The 20,893-nt window shown below is 40.5% G+C and overlaps 1 protein-coding gene across 2 annotated transcripts in view; it reads left to right on the forward strand.

Moving 5' to 3' along the window:
• Window positions 1-4,019: 4,019 nt before the first annotated feature.
• Window positions 4,020-20,893, forward strand: part of SLC35D2 (solute carrier family 35 member D2) — a gene marked incomplete at its 5' end in the record, with an annotated part of 52,407 nt that continues 35,533 nt past the window's right edge. For both annotated transcript variants that reach the window (XM_079706341.1, XM_079706342.1), the window contains 2 exons: window positions 4,020-4,171; window positions 20,394-20,427. In XM_079706341.1, coding sequence (XP_079562467.1) covers window positions 4,020-4,171; window positions 20,394-20,427 — 186 coding nt within the window. The remainder of the gene's footprint in view (window positions 4,172-20,393; window positions 20,428-20,893) is intronic.

Below are 20,893 nucleotides of genomic sequence, written 5' to 3' on the forward strand. Positions count from 1 at the left end.
AACTTACCGACTTTGGAAGAAAATAGGTATTTGAAGATCTTGGTAAGATGAACAGTTCAGAATTTTCAAAATTGGAGTAAAATCAGTCTTATTCTATCTTTCTGAGGCTTTACAACTCACTGTGATATTTAGGTTTGAAAGCACTCGTCACCCTTAGCTTGTTAACTTGGGACCTTTTGCACATTTCATGTTTCTCATTTGCTGAAATTGAATGATTAATCTTGCAAAGTCTAGGTAACTTGGTAATTGGTATTTTTTAAAAATATTATGGGCCCTGTAATGAGATTTGGCAGTTGGATTTTTTTAATAAAAGGGACATCTACAGGGTTGTTTTGTAGTGAACTGTTTTAGATCCTTTGTTAGCAAACACTAAATTTAAATGTACTGCTTGTTTAGAATTATTAGCAAATGGAAGCCTCCTATTTATATTTTCAGTGCATAAAGCCACCTTCTTGCTTTACTTCAGAATAACATGCCAAGCTATTTTGTGTTCACTAAATTTAGCTATCAGTTAAACACTGCAGAAAATATTAGCGACTCAAATAAGTAGGCTTCTGGAATAGTTTTAACTGCAAGTGTGTTAACTTGTGTGGTGGTTTTAAATCATTTTTTCCAAAATAGATGAAGTTTTTAAACACCACTTTATGTACTGAAGCATGAATAGAAAAATCAAGAGCTGAGTAGTTCACCTCCTTTATGTAGGCATAAGCCTCCACCATTTTAACTTGTTTTAAGCAGAAACTAAATAACATCATAGCATGGTAATTTCATAGATTGCTTAATTGGAGTAAACTTCAGAATAAGAGAGGGAAATATGGGCTCTTCAGCGCCTTTTGTTTATTTTTTGTATTGAAGTAGTAGCCTACAGATGTAGTTTAAACATTATCTAAAATGTAGGCTTCTTTATCTCAAAATCCCAACGTGTTGCAGTACACAGATAGTTTAAAATATGTAGCCATGGGGAAGGGGAGGTACGTAAATGTCTTGAAATGGAGCAAAAGTATGAAAGATGATAGTAACAATTAATGTGTATGATGAGGACATACTTTAAAAATGTAATTCCTCTGTACAGTAAATTACAAATCTTGAGGGATTGTGTTTTTTTTTTTTTGTAATAAGAGAATTTATATTTGTAATGGTTTAAGAATTTTGTTTGTAATCTGGTATATAGAATTTTAACTTGGAGCACTTATGAGCAAGTAAGAGAGACTATAGCATCTGAATTTTCTTGGGTTAGGTTTCAACATTTTTCTCTAGAATTTTTCCTCTCAATTATCACTTAAGTGAATTTAAAAAGCGTCGTCAGTCTTGGGAAATTTAAAATTTGGTGAATTTACCTAAAGAAGGAAGTGCAGTAAGAATTTAAAAAATACAAATACTTGCCAGTTCACAGATAATAAAATTTAAGGCCTTCAAAAGTAAGAGTTTTTGTTTGTTTATCCTGTCAGCTTTTGCCAACTATAATAGTTATATTCACAAACTTTTTATTTGTATAATTGGAAGTTTTAAGAAATTATTACAACTATTTACTATAGAATTATTTTAAATGTTCTTTTTTGATATAAGCTGTATACTTGGACAAAATACATTGGCATCTAAAATTTGAGGTGTGTTAACACTGCTTTTTGTTTTAAAAATGTGGTTTACATTCAGATTTTTGAAGTGTTTTATGCTTCATATGGCTAAGTTGTAGTTTGGCAGAGTTAACAGCATAAGAATAAACATGCTGTAATTTTAAAAGATGCTTTGAATAAAAACTTATTTTAATTTACAGTTTAAAGTACATGTTCATTCTTAAACCCTTTATAATTTGTTTTTCTTTTTAAAAATATAATAGCCATAATATAAAAATCTAAAGATGGAAAGAAATGTCAACTATAGCCATACATTCTCCCATCATTATTTTGGTGCATTTTATATTTCATTCCAGTCTCATTCCAGGCATCATTTTAGCATAGTTGGAACCATCATGTGGATTCCTTTTTCTTACTTTAAAATTATGGCCTTTTAGAATATAGATATTCATTTAACTTCCTCATCTGTTTCATTATTACAGTGTTAAAAATACTGGTGTAAAAAAGTATTAAACTATTGCCAGCTCTATCCCAGGCTTTATATTAGGGTAATCAGCAACTGGGATTTCATTTCACTTGTACCCAGGATGTGTTGAATCTGGGGTCAAACCCATAGAATCCACTCAGGGCCTGATTACTTCTCTGAGTCAAGCAAATTTAATTTTTTTATTAGTTATTTTTGGTAGATCTTTAGTTGTTTACTTGCAATGGCAAGGTTCAGCCTGTCCAGGCTTTGTGCAAAAGAATTTCACAAGCAACTCTTTAGTGTGAGTTGTGGTTTAAGCAAAGTAAGGATGAGATTTTGACAGTGACTTAAGTTCCTGGAAGTATGTATATAGAAGCAAATTAAATGCAAATATGATTAAGGCTGTCTTTAAAAGTGACTTTAAAATAGTCTTAGACTTCCCTGGTGGTCCAGTGGTTAAGACTCTGAGCTTCCAATGCAGGGGGCTCTGGTTGATCCCTGGTCTGGGAGCTAAGATCCTGCATGCTGTGCAGCATGTGTGTGGGGGGTGGGGTGGGGTGGGGGTGGGGGGAAGCGTGACTGTTTTGCAGCCAAAACTTATTTGGAGACTCACTGGAAACACAGTTGATCTTTTTGAGGAAATTAACCAAAATGACTTCCAAGTTCAGATTTTTGGGTTCAACTTGAATATGAATTTATTTTCTATTTTAAACAGTCTTATGTGTGTTTGTTCCTTTCCTGTTTTGGGTAATGTAGACTCTTCCTTTCTGGCTCTTTTAGTGCTAGTTATTTGTCAGAAGTTCTGCTTTAGTTCTTATCAGTACTGAAAATGTTTTTGGTTGTTCAGTGACTCCAAAAGAAAACCATTGCATGGCATCGATATAATTAGGCTCAATTATCTATTTAACTTGAAATCTTTAGCTTTTCTAAGAAGTTGAAATTTCAGATTTTTAAAATTAATTATTTAGAATGAAAATATGGGACATTTAATTGAAAAAATGCTAGAGCAGGTAGACTGGTCAGAGTAGGCAGTTCTGGGAGGCCCTCCTTCAGTTAACATGAACAACAACCCGATGTTTAGATGCACCCATGTAGAAAAGAAATGGGTAGGGGGAGAACCTGCCTTAAAGCACCCAGAGGCAAGAAAAGCCTGGAGACTTTGCACCCACTATACCCCTAGCCATTCCACTCCTACGTATTTCCCGAAGATGAATGAAAATATACGTTCACACAAAATCTTGTACACGAATGTTCATGGAAGCATTTTTTTGGTAATAGCCCTAAACTGGAAACAACAAGACATGCCCACCACCTACCTAGTGAATGGATAAACAAATTGTGGTACTACTCAACAATGAAAAGACTCGAACATGGGTGAGTCACAAAAATAATAAAAGCGAAAAGAGCCTTGAAAGAGTACATGCTCATTTATATGAATTTTCTGAAAAGGCAAATCTAACCTAGGGTAATAGAAAACAGAATGAAATGGGGGGGTCGACCAATGGGACACAAAGGGCACTTTTTGGGGTGATGTAAATGTTCTATGTTTTGACTTGGGTGGTTACACGGGTGTGTGCATTTGTCAAAACATCGACTGTGGACTCGTAAAATCTGCATTTCATTGTATGTAAATTGTCAGTTAAAAATATTGGGAAAAAAAGAAAGCAAAACAAACCCTAAGTCTTAACGTTTCTCACCAAGGCAGCAGTTTGGAGTATAAAGTAGGGTCTTTAAACTCTCCCAAACCCGTCTCTGTTCTCCTTTTAGACACTGAGAGTGGTGCTTTTGAGGACGAACTCCAGCCGAACCCGCTCCTCCCGCGCCGGCAGCGTGGGGCGCCCGGCAGGGCTCTCGGGCTTGCAGGGTTCCCGCCGTGGCCCTTCCTGTTTCGGCCGCGCCCTCTCCCGCGCCGGCCGGGGGCGGGGACGGAACTGGGGCAGTGCGGGCCGGAGTGCGGCCGAGACCGGCGGCTGCGGGACATGACGGCAGGCCGCCAGGCCGAGGGCGCGGGTACGGACCACGCCTCCGCGCGTCTGCCCTCCCGGGTGGCCAAGCTACTGTCGGCACTCTTCTACGGGACCTGCTCCTTCCTCCTCGTGCTGGTTAACAAGGCGCTGCTGACCACCTACCGGTGAGGCGGGCGCCAGAGGTCCGGGCGGGGTCCGCGGGGGCCCCCGGCTGCTCCGCGGCGACCTGCCCCGGGACCTTCCCGTTCCGGCGCCGCGCTGTCCGGCGGGAGCTGCCCCGACCCCCGAGGTCCCCGGGTGGGGGAGAGCGGCGGGGCTGCCTCTGCCCTCGGTGCACCTTGGCCGCGCCCTGGTCAACGGGCGGGCGGGAACAGCGAGCGGGGAGCCTCACTGCTGACTCCCGTGCCAGTGTGGGCGGCTGTGTGCTCGGCACAAGGACCACGTTTTCACAGGGTCGGGACCTTCAGAGTGTTCTGAAAACCAAACCACAATCTAGCAAAGTCATTCTACTGTCAGTGAGTGCGGGCACACCTCACCGCCACTTACTGCTGTAGGACATTCCTCGCAGCTGTGCTTGTAGAGCTACCTCCCAGTGCTTTCACAAGTACCGGTGAGCTGGAACAAGTGATCTGAGTGTGTTCTTCAAATGTGACTGTTCTTTATACAAATCAAGATGTTCAACCATCAGAAAAGTCCTGAATGGATAAGTTTATTCGCATTGTTTGACCATTCATTCTCAGATTATCAGCATGTTCATGGAAAAATGGGGAAAACAATTAAAAATTCATATTCTATACTTTTTTGGATGAATGTGCAGTAAACCAGCAAATTTGTAGTTCCTTGAACCTATTTGTAAAGACTAGAAAATCCTGTTTAATTTTGCATTCGTTGTATTGGCATTGAAAGAGTTGTGAATTTAGACCCAGCTCCACCATTTAATAGCTGTGCCTCTTGGGCCAGCCTCAGAGTCGCAGTTTTTTCAGATGCAAAAGCTGGATAATTACAACTCTGTGAATTACCTCCCAGATCTCTGTGCGAGCTGTCAGAAGTGAGGGCTCCTTGTAAACTATACTGTGCTGCAAGAATGAAAAATCAGAATTTTATAAAGAGCCCAAAGAGACCTTAGAGTATCTTCAGCCCAAAGAGAGCGTCAGAGTATCTTCTTTTTATTTTATACTTGCAAAAGCTGAGACCTACATGAGCTTGGCTGGTTCCACCTCTAACAGATATTTACCAAGCACCTACTATGTGCCAAGCCCATCACTGGCACCAGGGAAGCAGCTGTGAAAAATGCAAAGCTCCTGCTGTGGAGATTCCATATCAGCGGTAGAGACAGAAAATAAACAGGTGGGCTCATGAATAAGCAAGGTGATTTCAGGTATGCTATGAGAGTGCCTGGGGTGGAATGGTTGGGGCTACAGCATTACACACAGAAGAAAATGTGCTGAAGTGGGCATGAGCTTCGCCTGCTGGAGGAACAGAGAGAATGTCATTCTGGCTAGAATGAGCAAGTGGGAGAAGGTAGGCGGGGAAGGCAGAATCAGTTCATTCATTCATTCAATAATATTCACTAAGCCCCTGTTATATGCCAGGCACTGTTCTAGGCATTCGCGATACAGAGTGAACAAAGCAGATCAAAATTCCATACATCGTGAAGCATCCATCCATATTCCTGGAGCATACCCGGAGCCTTCTAGTGGATCAGTAAATAAACTGGTAGAATTTATATTAAGTCAGATGCAGCTGTGTGGTCAGGAGAAAAAAATAAGGAAAGGGAGTTAGGGACTGTGGGCATGGGGAAGAGTTTTCAGTCTCAGCGTGATCAGTGAAGCCTCATTAAGGAGGTGACAGTTGAGCCAAGGCATGAATAATGTGAGGGAGATGGGGGAAGAACATTCCAGCATGGAAGAGTAAGGAGTTTAGGTGGGAATGGTACTAGATAGGGTCCCAGTGTAATGGATTTCTAGATTGTGTAGGGCCTTTGTGGACACTGCGGAAGCTCTGAGGGAGCTTCTGGAAGGTGTCAAGCAAAGGAGTAACATGATCTAACTCCCTCTAGCTGCTATGTTGAGAGCAGATTTTGGGGGACCAGGGTGGAGGTAGAGAGACCATGATAAATAGTTTTCATTTTAGTCTAAATGCAATTGGAAGTCCCTTGGAAGGTTTTAGAATGGGTAGTGACATGGCATCATTTGTATGATTAAAAAGATTTCTTTGGCTCTTGGGTGGGTGAAAAACTGATGGTATTGGAGCCAGGAATCGATTGTAATATTCTAGATAATTTTAAGTGGTGGCTTGGACTGGGGTGGAGGGCAGCAGTGGATATGGAGGGAAGGGATGGACTTGGGATATTTTCTGGTGTTCTTAGGGCTATTGATATTCTTTACAAGGTCTATTAGTGTGTTGCAGCATGCTTGCTGGTGTCCATGGGGAACAGAAACCCTCCCTCAAAGAAATTAGAATGAATAGATACATAAACATGGATCATTTAGTATACAGTGCAAACAAATGAAAGAAAAAGAAAACTTAAACACCTACCGTAAAAAACAAGAGAATGCTATTATAGGCTTTTGGGGAGTGTTGACAGTTATGTCAGTTGAAGTTTGAAGATAAGTCTCTGTTTTCTGCTCTTGACTAAGTAGTGTGCTCACTGACCACGGCAGTCAGTGCCTCCAAAAACATGTGTCTTCTTGTTGGAAGCAGGACCAATAAACACTGGTTAAGTGCTTGGAAGATGAAGGATAGTGTCCGAGCAGAAAGAATTTATATGAGACATCTCATGCTCTAGCCTTTTCGTCTTTAAAATTTTGAGTTCCATGATTGAAGGAGGAAATTGAGTTTTTGTCTCAGCAAAGCAAAGCCCCTTATAACCTTATAAGCAAATATTTCACGTTTCCATAATGTAATATTCAGTTGGAGGGCCCTGTTCAAAAAACATTGTTTATTCTCTCATCTCAAAATAGTTTAGGAGCACGTTTTTGAGGGGAAGAGGGTTGGGGTGATTTGGTTATAACAATAAACCATAGAAATCTGATCCAAACATTAGCTGTTTGAGGACAGAATGTTGTGTTGTAGGATAGAAGGAAGGACCTTTGTGTAGGTAGTCACCTAATTTGCAGGATTACGGGAATGTAGCTCAGGGGATTTTTTCTCTCTTACAGTTTGAGTAGATTGTGTCTGGTTGGGGTACAAGACTGGTGGGTGGTCTTAGTTATTTGTTAGTTTTAGGTCGTCGAGATGCTAAATTTACCTGGTTGGACAGAGAGAGCCTTTGAAGGACTTGGACTGTCAGACCCTGTTGGGGTGAGAGGGAGAAGCACGAATCTGTGGCCACTTGGTGACACTAGTGGTTCTTCGGAATCACATTCATGAGGGTTGTGCAGCAGCCTGGAGTGGTTTTTTTTTGTTGTTGCTATTTTAATACTATTCTCTATGACATGCGAAGATTTACTAATGATGCTTAGTCAAAAATATAAACTTAGTTGTATTCAGTTCAACAAGTATTTGCTCCATATTTGCTGTGTGTCTACTTTTATGCAATCGAAGTCTTTAGGATCATTTAACACAGTGGTTTCCAAACTTGCTTGGTAATGTGAATCACTTGGAGAGTTTTTTTTTTTTTTTTTTAAAGCTATTGAATCCAAGTCTCCAGTGGTGGGTGCTGGAAGTCTATATTAAAGAACAAAAACAACTCCTAATTTTCTCTTACTCTGATGAAAACCGGCTCTCTCCCAAAGATGCTGTTCCATTTGGCCCCTGGAAAGGAGCTGGATCCTGGTCACACCCTAGGTGTGGCCAAGAGGTGGAGTTGAGTCCTCGTAGCTTCCCACTGCCCCTGCTCTGTGGAGAGTCCAGACTCAGCACTCACTTTCTGTCCTCTCTGTAAGAGGCTCCTGAGCTTCTGTGGCTCATTTAGTGGAGTCCTGGTATTCCTCTCCACCCAGACTTGCATAAGCCTTCAGGACTTTGGGATACACACGCTGAACCATCACAGCCTGCCTTGTCCCACATCCCGTGGTCACTCCTAGGGCCGTGTGCTCAGTGTGACCCTGCCAGCCACTCCAGTCCCTGTGCAGGATGTCCACGCTCTGCGCTGCAACCCAGCTCATTTCTGCCACATTGCCCTTCAGGCATCCCTTCCCTCCTGGTCCAGCAGGAAGGCCCCTGCGCTGGAAGCCACGAGACTCCTTTCCAGCTCCTGCCTTGGCTGGTACTTGTCCTGCACAGCCTACCTTCTGCATCCTTCCTTCAGCATGGAGCAGCTCTGACTGTCCTGGGAGAAAAAACACTTTTGGGCTGGCTGGGTTGACGTTGAATTGATGATCACAAGCCTCAACCGGCTCTAGTACCACCTGCTAGTTTCTTCTGGGGGATTGCTTTCCTTGTCACAGAAATGACTCCTTCCCACTTTCTCTTTTACCCTGAAACCTCCCACACCCCCATCCTCCACTCTCCTCTGATACTTCATTGAGGAAATTGAAACTGTCAGATGATGTCCCCTTTCTGCTATGATGGAGGGAGCATCTTGTTCCTGTGGAAGGTCCAGCTCCCCACTTCTGGATGTCCCCTTCTCCCGGCTCCTTTCATTATCCTCCTCTATTCTACGTCAGCAACCTCTCTCTACCGGCTTAAAACATGTTTAGGTTTCTCAAGCAAAAATAACCCTCCCTTGATCCACATGGGTGCTCATTTCTCTGTTCCTTTCAGAGTCAGACTCTTCAAACAGTTTTGCACACATACTGTCTTTACTTCCTTGCATTCAGTCCTAAAATAATTCAGTTAAAATTGGGAGTTACTTAAATACAGAAATGTACAAAGAAGACAGTAATAATATTGCATATTCCCACTACCTAGAATCAATATTTTGAAATATATATATATATATATATATATATTTTTTTTTTTTTTTTTCAGTACGCAGGCCTCTCACTGCTGTGGCCTCTCCCGTTGCGGAGCACAGGCCCCGGACGCGCAGGCTCAGCGGCCATGGCTCACGGGCCCAGCCGCTCTGTGGCATGCGGGATCCCCCCGGACCGGGACACGAACCCGCGTCCCCTGCACCGGCAGGCGGACTCTCCACCACTGTGCCACCAGGGAAGCCCTTGAAATATTTTTTTTAAAGAAAAGTCATTCTGTGTGATCATTATAAAGAATTCAAACAAAAGAAAAATATTACAGTAAAATTTTAAAAATTACTATAATTGACAGGCAATAACTTCAGACATCTTTTTAGATAGATGGATGGATTGGAGAAAGATTCATAGACTGAATTACTTTTTATATAAAGTATATATTATAGATGCTACTAGTTTACTCATTTCTTTATAAATTGTTTTCTTTAATCCAAAAAGGAGTGGGAAATGGAGTGGGGGGGGCTTTCATTTAATTATTTAATTTTTTGAGGATCACCTAAGTCCCTCCACCACTTTTTATTATGAAAAGTTTCAAGCACACAGAAAAGTGGAAAGCAAAGTACAATGAATACCTATACACATACCACTGAGGTTCAGTAATTAACATTTTGCTATGTTTGCATTTTCCCCTGAACCACGGAATATAAGCTGCATACATTATGACACTACACTCAGATATTTCAACATGCCTCTCCTGAAATATGGATATTCTCCTACATAGTATCATTTTTGTTCTTAACAAATTTAACAGTAATTTCCTAAAATAATCTAATACCAAGTCTATAATCATTCCAATTATCCCCAAGATGTTTTTTATGGTTGCTTTAAACATTTGAATCAAGATCCAATCAAAATTCATGCAACACATACAGTTACATCTTTTTAGTTTATTTTAATCTAGAAAAGTCCCCCGTTCCACCTCTTTCCCGATACTGAATTTGAAAAGCCTGGGCCAGGTGTGTTGTAAAGTGTCCCATATTATGGGCTGTCTGGTTTATTTTTTGAAGTCTCACTTAACTTACTCTCTTTTTTTAACTGAAAGTTAGATCTAAAGGCTTGATTACATTCAGATTAAACATTTTTTGGCAAGACCACTTTATAGCTGACCCGGTAAACTTCAGCTTGCATCATACTTAAATACAGAAATGTACAAAGATTGTGCTACCATTAGTCATGCTGGCTGTGATGGAAGGCTTACTTAAGGTGGGGACTGGAAGTTGCATGTACATATAAAATGTAGTTTAACTGAATTGAATGGAGAAAAGAGAAATTAGAGTTCAACAAAAAGAATTGTTGACTTTCAAATATATATTTTTTCAATTTCTGATGGTATATATGGCTTCTCTGCTATAAATGATGACATTTGCATACTTCTCCCCATCTTTCCTCCCCTCCATGTCTTCTTTTACAGTGTAGCATCCTGTTGTGTAATTATAATCCCATAGTAGTTTGAATCTGTTCTATATTAAATGGATACAGTAGTCAGCACCCTTTTATCACAGTGTCTCCATTCCAGAGTTCATTATTTTGATTTGACTCCTAATTGGTTGATTCTGTTGTATGGTAGTATTTTTATGGAGAGTTCATGGCTGCTGTATTAATCGTGTTGAATATTCTTAACAGCTTTTTCTGCAACAAGTGTGCTTTTAGATCTGGAGAGTTTACTTATTCTCCCCATGTCAAGGAAACAAATTTGCCTTTTATCTTTTAATCGTTTTCTCTCTTTATTGAGAGAACAGCACAGCAATTAGCCCTCTCTGGTGGTATCTATCTTCTATATCTGTTTATGTTTGAGAGTTGGTCTTTTCCCTGCTCATTCACTGTGATTACGTCATCTTGGTAATTCAGTTTAAAGCAGTGGCCATTTAGTTCTGTGTTGTTTCTAAATGGTTCATGTGGCAGTTATGTGGTTTTTTTTTATATCTTTATTGGAGTATAATTGCCTTACAATGTTATGTTAGTTTTTGCTGTATAAAAAAGTGAATCAGCTATATGTATACATATATCCCCATATCCCCTCCCTCTTGTGTCTCCCTCCCACGCTCCCTATCCCACCCATCTAGGTGGGCATAAAGCACTGACCTGATCTCCCTGTGCTATGCGGCTGCTTCCCACTAGCTATCTATTTTACATTTCGTAGTGTATATATGTCCATGCCACTCTCTCACTTCGCCCTAGCTTAACCTTCCCCCTCCCCATGTCCTCAAGTCCATTCTCTACATCTGCGTCTTTATTCCTGTCCTGCCCCTAGGTGCTTCAGAACCTTTTTTTTTTTTAAGATTCCATATATATGTGTTAGCATACAGTATTCGTTTTTCTCTTTCTGACTTACTTCACTCTGTATGACAGTCTCTAGGTCCATCCACCTCACTACAAATAACTCAATTTCGTTTCTTTTTATGGCTGAGTAATATTCCATTGTATATATGAGCCACATCTTCTTTATCCATTCATCTGTTGATGGACACTTAGGTTGCTTCCATGTCCTGGCTATAATAAGTACTGCTGCAATGAACATTGTGGTACATGGCTCTTTTTGAATTATGGAATTCTCAGGGTACAGGCCCAGTAGTGGGATTGCTGGGTCGTACGGTAGTTCTATTTTTAGTTTTTTAAGGAACCTCCATACTGTTCTCCATAGTGGCTGTATGAATTTACATTCCTACCAACAGTGAAAGAGGGCTCCTTTTTCTCCACACCTGCTCCAGCATTTATTTGTAGATTTTTTGATGATGGCCATTCTGACTGGTGTGAGGTGATACCTCATTGTAGTTTTGATTTGCATTTCTCTAATGATTACTGATGTTGAGCATCCTTTCATGTGTTTGTTGGCAATCTGTATATCTTCTTTGGAGAAATGTCTATTTATGTCTTCTGCCCATTTATGGATTGGGTTTTGTTTTTTTTTTATATCGAGCTGAATGAGCTTCTTGTATATTTTGGAGACTAATCCTTTGTCAGTTGCTTCATTTGCAAATATTTTCTCCCATTCTGAGGGATGTCTTTTTGTCTTGTTTATGGTTTCATTGCTGTGCAAAAGCTTTTAAGTTTCATTAGGTCCCATGTGTTTATTTTTGTTTTTATTTCCATTTCTCTAGGAGGTGGGTCAAAAAGGATCTTGCTGTGATTTATGTCGTAGAGTGTTCTGCCTATGTTTTCCTCTAAGAGTTTGATAGCGTCTGGCCTTACATTTAGGTCTTTAATCCATTTTGAGTTTATTCTTGTGTAGGGTGTTAGGGAGTGTTCTAATTTCATTCTTTTATAAGTAGCTGTCCAGTTTTCCCAGCACCACTTATTGAAGAGGCTGCCTTTTCTCCATTGTATATTCTTGCCTCCTTTATCAAAGATAAGGTGACCATATGTGCATTGGTTTATCTCTGGGCTTTCTATCTTGTTCCACTGATCTACATTTCTCTTTTTGTGCCAGTATCATACTGTCTTGATTACTGTAGCTTCATAGTATAGTCTGAGGTCCAGGAGCCTGATTCCTCCATCTCCATTTTTCTTTCTCAAGATTACTTAGGCTATTTGGGGTCTTTTGTGTTTCCATACAAATTATGAAGTTTTTTGTTCTAGTTCTGTGCAAAATGCCAGTGGTAGTTTGATAGGGATTGCATTGAATCTGTAGATTGCTTTTGGAAGTATAGTCATTTTCACAATATTGATTCTTCCAATCCAAGAACATGGTATATCTCTCCATCTGTTTGTATCATCTTTAATTTCTTTCATCAGTGTCTTACTGTTTTCTGCATACAGGTCTTTTGTCTCCCTAGGTAGGTTTATTCCTAGGTATTTTATTCTTTTTGTTGCAATGGTGAATGGGAGTGTTTCCTTAATTTCTCTTTCAGATTTTTCCTCATTAGTGTATAGGAAGGCAAGAGATTTCTGTGCATTAATTTTGTATCCTGCTACTTTACCAAGCTCATTGATTAGCTCAGGTAGTTTTCTGGTAGCATCTTTAGGATTCTCTATGTATAATATCATGTCATCTGCAAACAGTGACAGCTTTGCTTCCTGTTTTCTGACTTGGATTCCTTTAATTTCTTTTTCTTCTCTGATTGCTGTGGCTGAAACTTCCAAAACTATGTTGAATAAGAGTGGTGAGAGTGGGCAATCGTGTCTTGTTCCTGATCTTAGAGGAAATGGTTTCACTTTTTCACCATTGAGAATGATGTTGGCTGTGGGTTTGTCATATATGGCCTTTATTATGTTGAGGTAAGTTCCCTCTACGCCTACTTTCTGGAGGGTTTTTATCATAAATCGGTGTTGAATTTTGCCGAAAGCTTTTTCTGCATCTATTCAGATTATCATATGGTTTTTACCTTCAGTTTGTTACTATGGTATGTATCACATTGATTGATTTGTATATGTTGAAGAATCCTTGCATTCCTGGGATAAACCCCACTTAATCATCCTTTTAATGTGCTGTTGGATTCTGTTTGCTAGTATTTTGTTGAGGATTTTTGCATCCATGTTCATCAGTGATATTGGCCTGTAGTTTCCTTTCTTTGTGACATCTTTGTCTGGTTGTGGTATCAGGGTGATGGTGGCCTTGTAGAATGAGTTTGGGAGTGTTCCTCCCTCTGCTATATTTTGAAAGAGTTTGAGAAGGATAGGTGTTAGCTCTTCTCTAAATGTTTGATAGAATTTACCTTTGAAGACTTCTGGTCCTGGGCTTTTGTTTGTTGGAAGATTTTTAATCACAGTTTCAATTTCAATCCTTGTGATTGGTCTGTTTATATTTACTATTTCTTCCTGGTTCAGTCTCAGAAGGTTATGCTTTTCTAAGAATTTGTCCATTTCTTCCAGGTTTTCCATTTTATTGGCATATAGTTTCTTGTAGTCATCTCTCATGATCCTTTGTATTTCTCCAGTGTCAGTTGTTACTTCTCCTTTTTCATTTCTACTTCTATTGATTTGAGTCTTCTCCCTTTTGTTCTTGATGAATCTGGCTAATGGTTTATCAATTTTCTTTATCTTCTCGAAGAACCAGCTTGTAGTTTCATTGATCTTTGCTCTTGTTTCCTTCATTTCTTTTTCATTAATTTCTGATCTGATCTTTACATTTTCTTTCCCTTTGATAACTTTGGGGTTTTTTTGTTCTTCTTTCTCTAATTGCTTTAGGTGTAAGATTAGGTTGTTTATTTGAGATGTTTCTTGTCTCTTGAGGTAGGATTGTATTGCTATATACTCCCCTCTTAGAACTGCTTTTGCAGCATCCCATAGGTTTTGTGTCACCGTGTTTTCATTGTCACTTGTTTCTAGGTATTTTTTGATTTCCTCTTTGATTTCTTCAGTGATCTCCTGGTTATTTAGTAGTGTATTGTTAGCCTCCATGTGTTTTTATATTTTACAGATTTTTTCCTGTAATTGATATGTAGTCTCACAGCGTTGTGGTCGGAAAGGATACTAGATACGATTTCAATTTTCCTAAATTTAACAAGACTTGATTTGTGAGCCAAGATATGATCTATCCTGGAGAATGTTCCATGTGCTCTTGAGAAGAAAGTGTATTCTGTTGTTTTTGGATGGAATGTCCTATAAATATGAATTAAGTCCATATGGTCCAATGTGTCATTTAAAGCTTGTGTTTCTGTTTTTATTTTCATTTTGGTTGATCTGTCCATTGGTGAGAGTGGGGTGTTAAAGTCGCCTACTATTATTGTGTTACTGTTGATTCCCCCTTTTATGGCTGTTAGCATTTGCCTTATGTATTGAGGTGCTCCTATGTTGGGTGCATAAATATTTACAATTGTTATTTCTTCTCTTGGATTGACCCCTTGATCATTATGTAGTGTCCTTTATTGTGTCTTGTAACAGTCTTTATTATAAAGTCTATTTTGTGTGATGTGAGAATTGCTACTCCAGCTTTCTTCTGATTTCCATTTGCATGGAATATCTTTTTCTATCCCCTCACTTTCAGTCTGTATGTGTCCCTAGGTCTGAAGTGGGTCTCTTGTAGACAGCATATATATGGATCTTGTTTTTGTATCCATTCAGCTGGTCTTTGTCTTTTGGTTGGAGCATTTAATCCATTTACATTTAAGGTAATTATCAGTATATATATTCCTATTACCATTTTCTTTTTTTTTTGGTTTTTTTTTTTTTTTTTTTTTTTTTTTGCTGTACGCAGGCCTCTCACTGTTGTGGCCTCTCCCGTTGCGGAGCACAGGCTCCGGGAGCACAGGCTCAGCGGCCATGGCTCACGGGCCCAGCCGCTCCGCGGCATGTGGGATCCTCCCGGACCAGGGCACGATCCCGTGTCCCCTGCATCGGCAGGCGGACTCTCAACCACTGCGCCACCAGGGAAGCCCACCATTTTCTTAATTGTTTTTGTAGGTCTTTTCCTTCTCTTGTGTTTCCTGCCTAGAGAAGTTCCTTTAGCATTTGTTGTAGACCTGGTTTGGTGGTGCTGAATTCTCTTAGGTTTTGCTTGTCTGTAAAGGTTTTAACTTCTCCATTAAATCTGAATGAGATCCTTGCTGGGTAGAGTAATCTTGATTGTTGGTTTTTCCCTTTCATCACTTTAAATATGTCCTGCCACTCCCTTCTGGCTTGCAGAGTTTTTGCTGAAAGATCAGCTGTTAACATTCTGGGGATTCCCTTGTATGTTGTTTGTTGCTTTTCCCTTGCTGATTTTAATATTTTTCTTTGTATTTAATTTTTTGGTAGTTTGATTAATATGTGTCTTGGCATGTTTCTCCTTGGATTTGTCCTGTATGGGACTCTGAACTTCCTGGACTTGATTAACTATTTCCTTTCCCATATTAAGGAAGTTTTCAACTATAATCTCTTCAAAGTATTTTCTCAGTCCCTTTCTTTCTCTCTTCTTCTTCTGGGACCCCTATAATTTGAATGTTGGTGCGTTTAATGTTGTCCCCGTGGTCTCTGAGACTGTCCTCAATTCTTTTCATTCTTTTTTCTTTATTCTGCTCTGTGGTAGTTATTTCCACTGTTTTATCTTCCAGGTCACTTATCCATTCTTCTGCCTCACTTATTGTGCTATTGATTCCTTTTAGAGTATTTTAAATTTCATTTATTGTGTTGTTCATTATTGTTTGTTTGCTCTTTACTTCTTCTAGGTCCTTGTTAAACGTGTCTTGTATTTTCTCCATTCTATTTCCAAGATTTTGGATCATCTTTACTATCATTACTCTGAATTCTTTTTCAGGTACACTGCCTATTTCCTCTTCCTTTGTTTGGTCTGGTGGATTTTTACTTCGGTCCTTCATCTGCTGCGTATTTATCTGTCTTCTCATTTTGCTTAACTTACTGCGTTTGGCTTCTCCTTTTTGCAGCCTGCAGTTTCGTAGTTCCTGTAGTTTTTGGCGTCTGCCCCCAGTGGGTAAGGTTGGTTCAGTGGCTTGTTGAGGCTTCCTGGTGGAGGGGACTGGTGCCTGTGTTCTGGTGGATGAGGCTGGATCTTGTCTTTCTGGTGGGCAGTACCACGTCCAGTGGTGTGTTTTGGGGCATCTGTGAACTTAGTATGATTTTAGGCAGCCTGTCTGCTAATGGGTGGGGTTGTGTTCATGTCTTGCTAGTTGTTTGGCATGGGGTGTCCAGCACTGGAGCTTGCTAGTTGTTGAGTGGAACTGGGTCTTTGCGTTGAGACGGAGATCTCTGGGAGAGCTCTCGCCCATTGATATTATGTGGGGCCAGGAGATCTCTGGTGGGTCAATGTCCTAAACTTGGCTCTCCCACCTCAGAGGCTCAGGCCTGACACCTGGCTGGAGTACCAAGTGTCAGCCACATGGCTCAGAAGAAAAGGGAGGAAAAAAAAAGCAAGCAAGCAAGAAAAAAACAAATAAAATTAATAAAGTTATTAAAATTAAAAAGGTAATAAAAAAAGAAAGAGAGCAACCAAACCAATAAACAAATCCACCAATTATGACAAGCACTAAAAACTAAATTAAGATCATCATAAAAATCAAAAATTAGTCATTCACATACAGCAAACCCCACGTGTACAGTTGCTCCTAAAGTCTACCACCTCAATTTTGGGATGATTCGTTGTCTATTCAGGTATTCCAGAGATGCTGGGTACATCAAGTTGATTATGGAGATTTAATCTGCTGCTCCTGAGGCTGCTGGGAGAGATTTCCCTTTCTCTTCTTTGTTCGCACAGCTCCTGGGGTTCAGCTTTGGATTTGGCCCCGCCTCTGCATATAGGTCATCTGAGGGTGTCTTTTCTTCCCTCAGACAGGAGGGGGTTAAAGGAGAGGCTGATTAGGGGCCTCTGGCTCACTCAGGTTGGGGGAAGGGAGGGGTACGGAACGTGGGGTGAGCCTGCAGCGGCAGAGGCCGGCTTGACATTGTAACAGCGTGACATTGTAACTACTCTGGCAGTGGCGGGCTGCACAGGCTCCCGGGAGGGGAGGTGTGGATAGTGACCTGTGCTTGCACACAGGCTTCTTGGTGGCTGCAGTAGCAGCGTTAGCGTTTCATGCCCGTCTCAGGTGTCCACGATGATAGCCGTGGCTTGCGCCCATCTCTGGAGCTTGTTTAGGCGGTGCTCTGCCCTCTGTGGGCAGACAGGGAAGGAATCCCCTCTCCTCCCATACCCTGAAACAATGGTCTCTTGTCTCTTAGGCAAGTCCAGACTTTTTCCTGACTCCCTCCTGGCTAGCTGTGGAGCACTGGCCCCCTTCAGGTTTTGTTCACGCAGCCAACCCCAGTCCTCTACCTGGGATCTGACCTCCGAATCCTGAGCCTCAGCTCTCAGCCCCAACCTGCCCCTGCAGGTGAGCAGACAAGCCTCTCAGGCTGGTGAGTGCTGGTTGGCAATGATCCTCTGTGCAGGAATCTCTCCTCTTTGCCCTCTGCATCCCTGTTGCTGCGCTTTCCTCTGAGGCTGCGAAGCTTCCCCCCGCCACCTCCCGTCCCCACCAGTGAAGGGGCTTCCTAGTGTGTGGAAACTTTTCCTCCTTCACAGCTCCGTCCCAGAGGTGCAGGTCCTGTCCCTATTCTTTTGTCTGTTTTTTCTTTTGCCCTACCCAGGTACGTGGGGAGTTTCTTGCCTTTTGGGAAGTCTGAGGTCTTCTGCCAGTGTTCAGTAGGTGTTCTGTAGGAGTTGTTCCACATGTAGATGTATTTTTGATGTATTTGTGGGGAGGAAGGTGATCTCCACGTCTTATTCCTCCACCATCTTGAAGGTCCTCCCCCAGTTATGTTGTTTTGATCCTCAGTTGCTTTCCTTAGGTCAGCAGGTTCCCTTTTCATCTCACTTGATTGCTTTGTTATCTCAATTTTGAGCTCTTGTTTTATTGATACCTTCTTATTAAGGTGTTCCGTAGCTGGAAGCAATTATAAAGGGTGCCTTCTCTCTCTGTGTTATATTCTCTTCTAGGCTGATCTCTTTGTCTTCCTTCTGTAAGCCTTTTGTTGTTGTTGTTTTGTTGTTTGTTTATGTTGTGGTTTTATTATTTTGCTTCATGTTGCAGGTTGTATTCCTAAGCAAGGAGACTCTCAGATACAGGGGAAGTATACTGGGCGGAGCTCTTGGGACCCACTCCTATTGGGGAGTGAGGGAAGCAGGATTAGGTAGAGCGAGAAGCTGGGCTGTGCTTTATCACAACAAAGCCTGATCCCAGGCCCTCTGGAGCTGGAAGGGCTCTACAGAGTTGTCTTGAATTGGGGTGAAAGCCCCTGGCTTTTATACCCCTGCATAGACACACAGGCTTGGAACACAGGCTGCTCTCAGGGAGTGGGGGTGCTATTGGCAAGGCAGCTTTCTTCAGCTGAAGTTGCTCTTGAGCAACTGGGGAATGAGTGCTTCAGTCCAGAAGAGGGTGTCTGGGTGACACATCTGGCATCCATTAGAGTTCATTTTATTCTCACAGTGGTGCTGTCCAGTCATTCAGTTTTCTCTGATAAGGTAGGTTGATTCTTTATTCTTTTCTTACCCTATCTGAAATAAGTATGTTTCCCTTTGACATACAGATTGAGGGCTGAGGTGTTATTGTTGGTGGTGGTGGTGGTGGTGGTTTTTTAGGTGATATTCCCCCTTTTTTAGTGGACTGAGAGAATGACTGGGAGCCAGTGAAGGGCTGGAAAGTGAGTGAGCCCGGTGAAGTGATGGGCTACCTTGTTAAGTATGGTATGAGGTAGGGGTTAAGATTCTGATTCCAGTTACCTAGGGCCATTTGTTAAAAGACCATCTTTTCCCTACTGCTTGCATGGTCATCTTTGTCATGAATCAGGTTTCCATAAAGCTATGTATCTGTCCCCATCTGTGTTCTCTTGCTTTGTCCTGTTAGACTATCATTGTGCAAATACCGCACTCTCTCATTTATTGTAACTTTAAAATGAATCCTGGGGACTTCCCTGGTGGTCCAGTGGTTAGGGCTCCATGCTTCCACTGCGGGGCACAGGTTCAGTCCCTGTTCAGGAAACTAGGATCCCTGCATGCAGTGTGGTGCAGCCAAAAAAAAAAAAAAGAATCCTGGCATCACATAGAGTCATTCCTCCAACTTTGTTTTTCTTCAGGATTATCTTGGATCATGTTTGCTTTTTGCCTTTGCATTCAGTCTTAGGATCTGTTTGTCAGTTTCCACAAAATACCTGCTCGTGTTTTTACAGAGAGATTTGATTTTATAGGTCAGTTTGTGGATAATGGTTCACTGCAATATTGATTCTAATCCATGAAATTTATTTAGGGCTTCTTTAATTTTTTAAATGTTGATTTATAGTTTTACATGTAGAGGTATTTCTTAGAAATCTTTTATTAGATTTGTACCTGGGTATATTATTTTGAAAAAAGGAAAACCGTATAATGAATCTCCATGTAGCCATCATCCAGTTTCAACAACCTTGTTAAATTTATATCACTCCTCCTCTCAATCCCAACCTCTCCCCCAAGATTATTTTGAAGCAAATTAAAAATGTATTAAATGTATTAAAATGTCATATGCATTTCAATATGAATTTCTGAAAGATAAGAGGGACTTATGTGTTTAAAAAAAAAAACTACCACCCCAATATTATTTCATGCCTAAAAAAGTAAAAATGATTCCTTATTACCATAAAATATCCAGTTAGTGTTACTTGATGTTTTTTGGGTGCTATTGTAAGTGAATACCTTTAAAATTTTATGTTCTTTATGTTTTTATGATATATAGACATAGAAATGATTTTTTGTGTGTGTTCATCTTGTATCCAGTAACCTTGCTAAAGTTATTTATTATTTCTAGTAATTTATCCCCAGATTACTTTAGCTTTCTACATATACAATTGTGTTGTTTGTTAATATGACAGTCTGCCTCAAGGGGCAATAGAAGTTGCCAAGTTTAGCAATGATCAGTTTAAAAAATGGAAAAGAAATGAACAAATGAAAAGTGAACAAATTTGACAATTTCACTAAGACTGAAAAAAAAGTCTAAGACTTTTTAATAACTCCTATCATTATGTGTTGTATATTGTCTTCAACTTTTTTTATCAGTTGCTAATATTATTTGTTATTCTATGTTCTTTGTAGTTTCCCATCACCAACTGTGCTTGGAATTGGACAGGTAAGTGAAAAAAAAAATTACCCTCTTAATTAGTTGTCAGTACACATGATGAAATTTTAAGTGCTTTTGTTTAAGACTGTGGTTTACGAATTTGTTCAGCTGGCAGAGGACCATGGTACTTTTGGTGAAACAACATGAAGTATTGACATACATCTTATTTCATTTTACAATTTAAGAACAGTTGTATTTGTAGGAAAAAACAACTAATTTTAACTTCCTTAATAGAATTTAATTACTCTAAAGCAAGGGGGCAGCAGACTGAAAGCCTCCAAGGTCTGCTGGGTAACAGATGAGTGTGCACAGTTTAAGCCACTGTGCCTGAGAAGAAAAGGGTTAGGGAGATGAGGTGAGGCCCACTAGGGATCAGGGAAATCTAATTTTTACATCAAACCCCCTAATTTGTAAATGGTGGCAGCAGATTCATATTTTCATAAAACTCTCTACGGGCCGAACAAAACAGTTTCCT

This window comes from Hyperoodon ampullatus, assembly GCF_949752795.1.
Source record: "Hyperoodon ampullatus genome assembly, chromosome: 6".
Taxonomy (NCBI): Eukaryota; Metazoa; Chordata; class Mammalia; order Artiodactyla; family Ziphiidae; genus Hyperoodon; species Hyperoodon ampullatus.